Source organism: Nuphar pumila, chromosome 9 (assembly GCF_984573655.1).
Source record: "Nuphar pumila chromosome 9, dmNupPumi1.hap1.1, whole genome shotgun sequence".
Taxonomy (NCBI): Eukaryota; Viridiplantae; Streptophyta; class Magnoliopsida; order Nymphaeales; family Nymphaeaceae; genus Nuphar; species Nuphar pumila.
The window spans coordinates 4,763,202-4,774,357 of NC_143257.1; the positions used below are offsets into that span (position 1 = coordinate 4,763,202).

General features: G+C 39.5%; 1 protein-coding gene across 1 annotated transcript; it reads right to left on the minus strand.

Moving 5' to 3' along the window:
• Positions 1-403: 403 nt before the first annotated feature.
• Positions 404-6,600, minus strand: LOC149828271 (uncharacterized). The gene is made up of 4 exons (XM_090017489.1): positions 6,391-6,600; positions 6,191-6,266; positions 5,997-6,087; positions 404-3,447 (listed from the first exon to the last, which is right to left on the minus strand). Exons 1-4 carry the CDS (start codon positions 6,565-6,567, stop codon positions 3,438-3,440), a joined length of 354 nt encoding a protein of 117 aa, XP_089873615.1. The 5' UTR covers positions 6,568-6,600; the 3' UTR covers positions 404-3,437.
• Positions 6,601-11,156: the final 4,556 nt, after the last annotated feature.

The following is an 11,156-nucleotide window of genomic DNA, read 5'->3' on the forward strand; positions in this document are numbered from 1 at the left end:
ATAGGGGCTTTCCTCTTGTAATTCTCTTACTCCTTGGAGGAGCTTATGCTCCATTGTATAGGGTTTTTACCCTCTTCTCCCTATTTCTTCAATAATATTCAACTTATGACTTTAAGTCATATTTATCCCTTTTATGGGTTTATGTATTAGCACTTGATGTGCTTGTGTTGTTTCCTTAAGTGGGTATATTCGCATTTAATGTGCATGCGTATGGGTTCATTATCGAACCTAAAATATTCAAAGTCACTTTCTAACACTATCTACCGTAGGAAACCCCGTCTCCTGGATGGGGAGAATGATTATCTTATGACCTTTAAATATGAACAAGTATGTGTTCCTACGGTCATTATGAATGGTCTTGCGATCAAACTGCCAAGGACGACCCAACAGGATGTGACACAGACTCATAGGGGCTACATCACACCACACCTCATCGTGGTAGTGCTCCCCCATGGAGAACCGAATTAAACAACGCTGGGTGATGGAAACCTCGTTTTCCTTCTTGAACCATGCCATCTTGTAGGGATGAGACAGTTTCTCGGTTCTCAGATTCAAGGTAGACACAACGCTCTCGGACACTATGTTCTCACAAGCACCAGTGTCGATAATAACATCACATGCGTGACCCTCACAGTTGCATCGGGTTCTAAAGATGTTGTTCCGTAGCCATTCTGCAGAGGTTGACTCACGGGGTGCGGTCAAGACATGATGGATGGATAATAAATTGTCGATGTTGCCGTCGAACTCTACGACTTCCCTCTCATCCTCATCCTCGACCAAAGACTCACTCTCACTCTCGGATGCTGACTCCACAATACCTTCGACGAGATGGGTGTTCTTGCCCACAGTGGGGCACCTAGACGAGACATGCCCTAACTCCTGACACCTAAAACAACGGATGGTAGAATCACTAGGTTTGGCTTTAGACCGGGTATTGAATGCGGGTCTAGACGGATCAGGTTTGCTAAGTTCTGCTCTAGGGGTAGACTTTGAGTCCTCCTTCCTAGGGGAGCTTGCTCCCCTGGTTGGGAAACTCGACCTGGGTCGATCGGACTGTTCACTACGGGAGGTCCTATATTCCTGCCTCTGTTTCAACTTTTCCTCGACGTTCATGGCATAGCCGTTGGCCTGATCTAATGTCTCAACCGTGATACAACTAAAGTCGTCAGAAATAACAGGACAGAGACCAGAAATGTACCTCGTGACTTGCTGGCGGGCAGTTTCCTCGATCTGCACCCGTAGAGAAAGACGATGGAACTCGGCAGTGTACTCCGCCACAGTCCGAGTGCCTTGACGCAGTGTTAGGTACTCCTTGTAGGCTCTCTCAGCGTGATCTAAAGGCACGAATTTTGACTGCATCAATCACTGCATCTCCTCCCACGACTGTATACGCTTTAGTCCCTGCGCTCTCTTGATCGCTGCAGCTCCACCCACCATGTCTGTGCTAATCCTCTCAACCGAGTAGACGCTAGAGAGACGCGACGGTGCTCAACTACGGTGTGGTAGTCAAAGAAAAACTGCACGACATAAGACCAATCAAAGAACTGCTCCGCGTCGAATCGTCCCGCAAACTCCGGAAGATCCAGCTTTACTCCGTAAGTGGAGGGGGTGCTTTGGTGCTCTCTGTTGTCGAGACTCCACTATTCCTGCAGGATACTCGTTCCAGAAAGCGTCGCCGTCCCATACTGCTTCATCGCCCTCTGTGCGGTACTGCTCGCCTGGATGCTGGTGCTGACGAACTCTACTGATGGGTGGTTGGCGCTCAGGTCGTGCTGCTCCCTGTTGATTCTGCCTCGGTTTGGCTTGCCCGTGGATGGGAGCCATCTGCGGCCGGCGTTGGGGCATCGGGATAACAGGAGGTCCAGGGTAAGGTGGGTGGGTCTGGTGGCTCTCGGGTTCTAAATGGGTAGGAGCAGGGTAATACGGGTTTGGGTTATGACAGTGTTGTCAGATCAGGTGAGGTATCGGATTTTGGATCGGTAAGGGGTTAATGGGTTGGTTGGAGTTCGGGTATCGGGTTGGGTTGGGATAGGACTGAGATGATTCGCCCGACTGGATATGGGTCGGGCCTAATCCTATACTATTCGTCGGACCCAGATTTGGATAGGTTGGATTGTGGATCGAGTTGTGGGGGTAAAAGGCTTGGTTTGAACTCGATCCACGATCCATATGATGATGGGTCTGGTTTTGACCCGGCTCAAAATCAAGTTGGAGCTCCATCCGGGTCCGATACAAGTTTGGGTCGGTATGGGATCCATTTTGAGGTTCAAAACTCACGGGTTGGGTCGGATTCAGAGCGAACTGCGAACCAAACCCAACTGGGTAGGCTGAGTATGGGGTTGCAAGACCCGGACCCGCTCCTGAGAACCCAAAGGGTGGTCCTCGATAATCGGGTTCGGACCCACTTAACATTGGCTCTTGACTGGACCCTGAGGGGTCCGAATTCATCCACAGGGGATCAATCCCCTTAACCCGTGAATGGGCTGCGAGCGTTTTCCCGCGCGCAGGCGCTGGGAGGGTCGACAGACCCATCCCGGCCCGAACTGACGTTGGCGTGCCCGCGGTCGGATCCGGCGGCAAACTTGGCCCACGCAAGCCGGGTCTGGCCTGCAACCACTGTGGTGGGGGTCGGTGCTAGACCTACGTATGCACGACGCTGATGGGAGGCTCTCCAATGGGCTTCAGGGTCGGATGCGCTACAGTTGTGCCAGGGTTCAACGTTGGCGTACCTTGCTGGGGCACTTCTTGGTTGGTAGTCCCACGCAAACCTTCCCCAATGCCCCCCAGCAGTATCGCAGGTTGAGGACCCAATTGGGCAGGGTCGATCATTGCAGCCGTGTCGATGCTCACTGTGCCATCGCCCACGGTGGTACCCACTGGTTTGGCTGTCGCCGAGTTCGACTCTGCCGTCGATTCTATGGCGACGAGTCGACAATCAATCCCATCCATCCTCTTGGTGATCCCAGCCATTTCTTTGTTCATGTGCAGCATATTCTCTTGCATTTTTGTCATCATTTCCATCATGCGCATCATAGGGTCTTCGATACCGACCTCTTCCCGTTCCTTGCCGTGTGCCGGATCATTTCTCGCCTCTTGAGCCATGCGGCTGTCGATGGAGGATGTCTGGGCTCTGATACCAAGTTGATGCAGCCTTCAACGGGTTTTGTTAATGGCAGCGAGGACACAACCACCTGATGCTATCGCCAACCCTCGCGTGGCCTTGATGGAGGTTGGGAAGGCATGACTGTAACTCACCTGGGGTCGGATCCCGCTGCTGGATCCGATCGTCCATTCCAAATGGTGGGTCGGGTTCCCTGGCAGGGTCACATGGTACTGGTACCGCTCTGCATCAGAGACGCAAGCCGTGAGCCGGAGAGAGCCTTTATCATCTTCAACTGGAATCCCAACAGTCTCAACCAGTCTCGAATCTTCCAGATTCAGCAATACCTGCAATTATCATTGATGACCGGAAAACATAAGGAACTCAACTTCATGAGAAAGAACTGGGGACTGAAGATCTTCAGGAAAGATCATATTAAAATAACCAGATTTGATGAGTTCACTGACAAAAGGTATTGAAATTGGGAGGAAAAAGTAAGAAAAGTAGTAACAAAATTTATCAAAGAGAGCAAAATTTGCTAAAGAAAGGACCATTGTATGAGATGATCCCTCATCGGAGCTCATTCCTATCCTATAACTACTGTAAAACCCAACAAAGTAAAGAAAGCCTAATTACTGACTGTACCTTGGCCAAAGACTATCTATTGATCATAGCATTTACACATATAAGAAAAAGAATTCTTTAGCATTTCAACTTCTAAATTTGATTATCAGTGAATCAAATAGGCCTATCGCTATATCCAAGCCAGCCATGACTCTGGTCAGGTGGGAGGTTCTCTACAGGTGTGTGACTCCTCATAACACCATCAAGGTTTGCATGGATATAAAGACTTGAAATTCTCCTGTAGTTGGGATCCCTAAGCAATTTGAAATCCCAAACTTGGGATCGTACTGTAGCATTTGAGCTATATGGGTGAGATTCTCCAACACAATGAATTGCAAAACTTGGATATCCCGCTTTGAAGTTCATTATACAATACCCAGGATTTTGAATTCCAACCTATTTAGATGGAAGTTGGAAACCTGGGATATGACCTTTTTGAAGAATGTTGATGGAAAGAAATTTATAAAATTGACACAATCCAAAAACCGTATTTTTTACTTGGCAAAAAATTATAATCATGCAACTGGAATTTTGGGCAATTTAATTTTAAGCACACCCTCAAGGGAAGTGCCTCCAGCTTTTAGTCTTTTCAAGTCCAAACAATAACTGTAAAATCACGTCCTATTTGAAAATATGAGATGCAAAGCATCTTATACATATGACAACAATATAAGCAACCGCTTACTACCAAAGATGCTTAAAAGTTACATCCCACGATAGCTGGGAATGAAATCAAATATCAGAAAGATGAACAACAAAAGAAAATTCCCTCCCAGCCAGAAAATATAATTCTGCACTAGCAAAAATCATCATGCAAGATAAGAAAAACCAAGAAGTAAACCAAAATTACATAGAGAGCAACCATGTGCACTATCACAAATCTAGCAAATAAACTGGAAGCTCATGATCCAGGCTCCTAGCCTTACATTAAGCACCCTATCATTTACCAGGAGAAAAAAGGAAAAAAAAAGCTGCCTTTTTCTAAACATCAAATATTGGCATTACAAGAGAAGGAGACTTTTCATTAAACAAAGAGTTATCCCAACTCATACATATATATATATATAAGGAAATGAAAACCTACAAAATGGGCACTGTGCTAAATGAAACATGATATTGGATTTTCCATATTTTTTTGAAAATTTGACCCCATAGATGTGTTCAGCACGATTGATTTACTAGAAATCGACAGTTGGATCATGCATTTTGGATGAAAACAATGGTATTTGGAGCCTAAAACATTTATAAAAATTGTAGGTCATTGACTTTTGAAACCTTATAAAACCTATCCATGCATGAACTCAGCTGCTCCAAGAAGTGATTACTATAAAAACTAGCATATAGATCACATCGGTACCGTCAGAATTTTGAAAAAACACTGGAAATCCAATAGCATGTTTCATTTAGCACTGTACCCATTTTGTATATATATATATATATATATAAAACCTTTTAAGGTTCAGCTGATTGAAATGACCAAAGTGCCCATTAAATTTTTTGACATTTTCACTTTTCAAATTCAAATTAATATATATATATATATATATATATATATATATATATATATATATATATATATATATATATATATATATATATATATATATAACCTCTTGAGGTTCAACTGGTTGAAATGACCAAAGAGCCGATTAAATATTTTTTATCACTTTCACTTTTCAAATTCAAATTACTAAATTACACAGTCACTTTTTACAAAAAGTGTGGGTGGACATGCTCTTTTCTTCTAAAACAAAAGACTCACTATGCTAAAAAAAAGTAATCATATATTTTCAAGAATGTGATTGATTTTCAAGGTGTTTTGATCATTTTAATCAGTTGAGCGCTACTAATATTCTTATAAAAGTTTTAACTAATATTCATATAAAAGGTTTAGCACGTACACACACAGTTGTCCTTAAAAAAGACCAGTTGGTCATTCTCTTATATTCTGAGGGGAAAACGATGAAGAAAAAGAAAAGATAAAAATTAAATTCAGTAACGTTTCTAAGCTTGATTACCTTAAACCATTCAAAAGACAAAATTAAGATCCAAATTCACAAAAAAACAGCAAATCACTGTCGCAAACACCTCAATCTTGACAACAAAAATTTCAGTAACCAGCCGATAGCGCCATTTCTTTATCCCCACACATATACTCATTATCCAACCAAGCAGACGAATGTTATACAGCAATAAAAGATAAATAAAAAACCAGAAGGCAACACAACGAAACCCAAAAATGATACTAACGAAAAAACGAAATCCGTGTTACCTTAACAGTGCGGCAGTGACGATTCGATGGATCGGCGACCGGCCGACCTTCCATCCCGCATCCTTAAGGCTATCCCTGAACGCCTGGGGAACTATTCACACAAGCATGCCCTACATTACGAAGCTAAAACCACGAAAGAAAAAAAGAAAGAAAGAAATCCGCGGAAGAAGAGAGAGAAAGGGAAGAAACTTAACGGTGGCTGAATTCCTGTATCTCCCTCACCTTCTTCCTGTAGATTAGGTCGTGAAGCTGCGTTCCTCTGTAGCTTTGCTGTATAGAGAAAGAGAGAGAGAGTTTAGGTTTTTTGAAGTGATTGGAAACGTTTTTACTTGAGGAGAAAGAGTGTTTTGGGGAATTATCAGAGAGGAGAAGATGTGTGAGGTGTGAAGCTAACCTGGCCGAAGTCGGCGGCGAGGTGGCGGAGGTCCTGCTCGGAGAGGCCGAGAAGCACCCGTGAGGTGGAGGTGGGGGTGGAGCAACACCGTGGGACGGCTCGCGCGAGGGAAGATGGGAGGAGTCGGACGGCCGGAGACGCCCACGACTGCTGAAGCAGCGTCGGCACCACCGCCATCGCCGGAGGATTCAACCGATGGCCTTCGTTTCGCCCTGGCTTTTCCCTCGCGATAGCCAGGAGATTTTTTCTCGCAGAGTCAAATATCTTGCTCTCTGGAAAATCTCGCGATATTTTCAAATACAAAATGTGAAAATCGTATATGGATATTCAATCAAGCAGGTGGGAAGTACCAAATCCGCTGGATTTGTGGATTCCATACTTCCTTCCCCGTCTACTATGAACGCTGAGATTCCAAACAGAGCCTAAACCTCCTTTCTCACTGGTTTCCCAGACCTTTAAATCCTTCACTTTGATTTAGGCTCTGTTCCTGGAGTTGCCATCATCATCTACTGTTTGGGTGCACTTGTATTTGCCAAATCCCAGAGATGGGATGGGAGTTGGTCTTTCCATTTCCCAAATCCAGTTACATGACGTAGTTGCCAAATCCGAAAGCTCAACCATTTAAATATTCCTAAAAGATTGTCTTCCTGTCTCCCAAGGTCCTGCTAGAGCACGTTTGCATGCCACATAAACATAGGGGTTTTCACAAAAAATAGCACACACAGAGCATTTTTTGCTGACCTCACCATGGTTACACAAACACTACCCTTTCTTTCCCCATGAAAAGAGGGTCATTTTCAACGTGATTCCCCCTTTTTCGTGGAAAGCTTTTCTGTTGAGGGGTTCGATTCTCTTTCAGCAAAAGACGACTCTGAAGAAAGAAACCCTTGATCGGAGTCTTCTTCCACTGCACACAAACGCCCCCATAGTATTAAATATTTCTTTCTTTCTTCCTTCTTGGGTACTCTTTTGTGGCAGTTCAACGGTTATACTTGAAAAGAATATAAACAAGTGAAAATTGTAAAAAGGACATTCAAACAAGCAAAGGATTTGAGAAATCTCGTAACTTCCAAATCCTAAACTTGAAGAATCCAAGGTTTGGCATCACAACACCAAATATGGGTTTTCCAACTAAGTCTTATTGTAACTAGTCGGGTTATGTCTAGCCCTAGATGATGCATTTGATGAAGAAAGGATCAAGTGGTCGTAGCTGAGGGACCATTTTGATCTCAATAGGGAGAGGGAAATAAAGAAAAAGCTACCATGTATTGGAGAGAAGGGCGATAGTAAGTTAGGGAATGAGGTGAAAGTTTTTTTTTTACTGATTTAAGACATATTTATTCATCGACACTGGTGGAAAGTCAATCTATGCATCATATATCCGGTTTTTGCAGGACCTAAATCGCATTGATCAATATGCATATGGAGCAGTCCTGCTTGTAGTAAGTTTAAATAGCGCGAGGAGTGGAAGAAAAAATATGGTCAAGATGTTGGCGTTATTTAAGATATTTATATTTATTCTTTCATTATACAGTGGGACTTATGATTTATACTCAAATATTATTTAACATTGTTGTTATACCATATCATCACACTTGATTTTTTTGTCAGAGAGCTCTTTTTTTCAGTGTGTCGAGTAGGAATTTTTCTCTTTGAAAACTCACTTGTCTGTCTTTGAAATATTATTTTGTATGTATATATAGGTCTTCAAAAATAATCGTTGCTTTTTGAAATGCTTTAAAATAATTGTCCTTTTGTGATGTGAGATGTCAGGTCATCTCAAGACAACTTTCTATGAGAAAATGTATGAAATGATATGTGTACTATATGTTGCTTTTTCAAAAAATATCGTCATTTCATAAATTAAAGAATTGTTAAGTAATAAATGTTTGGTGTATTAAATAATGATATTTTCTTCAAGTCGTCATTTCTAAATTTAAATATTTGAGGTACACTATACGCTGTTGTAATTAAAAATGAGATTTAATTTGTAATGGGTCTTTTCTCAAAATAAATGTTTTGTAGTACATTGAACGTTGAAGTATTTAGAAATGTAATTTATATTGTAATTTGTCTTTACTCAATTAAATGATTTGTAGTACATTAATTATTTTATTATAAATCGTCACTTCTTTGTTTAAATGTATGTAAGTACAATAAATGCTTGTTAAGTACTTTATTTTATAAATAGTCATTTCTTGAGTAAATGTTTTTGAAGTACCATTTAATGCTTACTAAAAGAATGATGACTTTAAATATAAGTTGTCACTTTTCGAGTGAGTGTTTTTGAAATTATATTTAATGTTTAAAATAAAATAAATAAATGGTCATTTCTTAAATTAATTATCTTGTTCAACAATAAGTAGTTGTGTATAAAATAATATTTATTTTCTCAAATCGTCAATCCAAAATTAATGATTGTGTATTATGAACCAATGCATTTTGTCTTCTTCATAAATGCTTTTGAAATCATGAACTTTTATATCTTTTCAAGTTGTCTTTTTCATAAATGCTTGTAGGAAGTATAATTAATGCTTTTGAAATCATGAGCTATTATATCTTATCAAAAAAGTCTTTTTCATAAATGCTTGTAGGAAGTACAATGATTTGTTTTAAAAGGTGTTTTTGAATTACTACAATATACATAATGTATCTTTTTATGAAAGCTTGACTTTTTATATATGAATGACTTGTATGATTTTAAAGCATATAGTCTAATATGAAATATGCATGCTTCTGAAGGTTCTGTTACATATGACTCTAAAGAAGAAAAAAACTTCATCTTGAAGTAGTTGATCTTCATGGATAGTCTTTTTGAATGTATGGCTCATCAAGCTTTTTCTTCAGAGAAGTATGATTGCATCACATAGTTGCACTTGATCAAGTTGTCTTCACTCTTCTTAAGTGAAATAACCTTGCATCAAATACTCGTTAAATGCATAGCACATCATATCCAGTTATAAAATAACATATTCAGTTTCAAGTATGAAAACATATCATATCTCATGAAAGCATATCATATATTTATCATGTATCATATATATATGCATCATGAAAGCATATCATATTTATCATGTATCATCAAAACATAGTTTCTCAACATACATGAGACATGTTCAGTTTACAAAATTGTTATACAAGCTGAGCAAGGCAAATGTAAGTTTTATTGATGATTTTTAATTTACGTTTTGAAACATAATGCGATATAGGATTAACCATGAATTCATTGAGTTTTTGTAGATAAAGTGATGCCCTTATGAAGACGCAGAGGAGAATGAGGAGAACGTCGATGTGGTTGAGGTTGCGAAGGATATTGTGAGGACGGATATTTGGGTGCACAACATGAATGAAGTTAAGTGTTAAATGGCCAACCAAGTCGTCCAACAATTTGGGTTTGTTCAGCAACCCCATCGCCATTATGTCGTAAGCAAATCCATCTCGTTGCAAATAAAGGATCAGATAAAGAATTACCCCATCAAGTTCCTTTTCGAACTTGAAAAGTGGCACAATGTTGATGAAGACATTGACTTGTCATTCATGGTACATGCCACCGATGATAAGGATGTAGCTCTTGTATCCTAGCATGTTACAGTCAGTCCCTCCGCAAAGAGGGCCATTAAGGAGGGAAAAAAGTTTGGGCAAAGCAGAGAAAGACTGAGTTCACAATAGAAACCGAGTTAGCTCTTACACTAGACAAAATCCGCATATTGAAGGATATTATACATACTCAAGGTGACTTTCTTGATAATGCAAATAAGGTCAACAATGAGCTACGAGTGCGCCTGAAATATATATAACAGTGACTACAAAATCTTCGATTGTTTTGTATTTTTTTAGTATAACTTAGATTTATTGTATGAATATTTGTATTAATGTAAATTTGTTTTATAAATTATATTGTATTAATGTAAATTTGTTCTTTAAAATTTTTCAATGATTTATAAATTCAATGTTCTGTAATTCTAAATTTATTAAATTTTAGGAGTGTAACTGAGATTCATTGTGTGTTTGTATTAATGTAAATTTGTATGCTTATAACAATTAAGAGTTTGTAAATGAATTTAAACACAGGTAAAATTGTTAATGAAATTGAATTGAGCAAGTAAATATTTTATAAATGCTACGTTCGATATGAATTGAATAAATAAAAATGGTAAATTTGCGTAGATGAGAAAGTTTGCAAAAAAGGTTAGCAAAAAAGAAGTATGTATAAAATATTTGCGAAAAGATAGTCCGCATAAAATATAGGCAAACAATGAACAATATTTATGATAATAAGGAAGCCCACATAAAATATAGGCGGGGATGAGGAAGTCTGCATATAATTATATGTGATGTTTCGAGGTTAACATGAAATTCATATATAATTATGTGAGAACTTCGTGAGATATATGTGGCCTTCGTCAGGTATTTGTGATGTTCTAAAGTTTTAGTTTAAGAGGAAATTTACACATATGTTTATGTGAACTTTGTGATATATATGCAAAGTTCCTCAGGTATTTGCGATGTTTTGATATGAAGTTTGAGTTTAATAATACGTTCACATATAATTTTATGCAAACTTCATGAAGTTTGCAAAACAAAAGTGTGAACTTCATTTTAAGTGGGCATATGTATCACTCTAAGAGTATAGCGATATATCCTGCGAACTTCATCAGTATCACGCATGTGAAGGGTAAAAGGGACATTCCAACACTGACTATTTGTAATTTTGGACATAGGGAGAATATCGCAAATTGTGAGGTTTTTAATAAAACATGTCATTT

Excerpts from the sequence above, each read along its gene's own strand:
- LOC149828271 (XM_090017489.1), bottom strand. The coding sequence starts at position 6,567 with ATGGCGGTGGTGCCGACGCTGCTTCAGCAGTCGTGGGCGTCTCCGGCC. Across the intron at positions 6,267-6,390 it reads TCGCCGCCGACTTCGGCCAG|CAAAGCTACAGAGGAACGCA; the intron begins GTTAGCTTCACA and ends TTCTCTATACAG. Across the intron at positions 6,088-6,190 it reads GATACAGGAATTCAGCCACC|TTCCCCAGGCGTTCAGGGAT; the intron begins GTTAAGTTTCTT and ends TTGTGTGAATAG.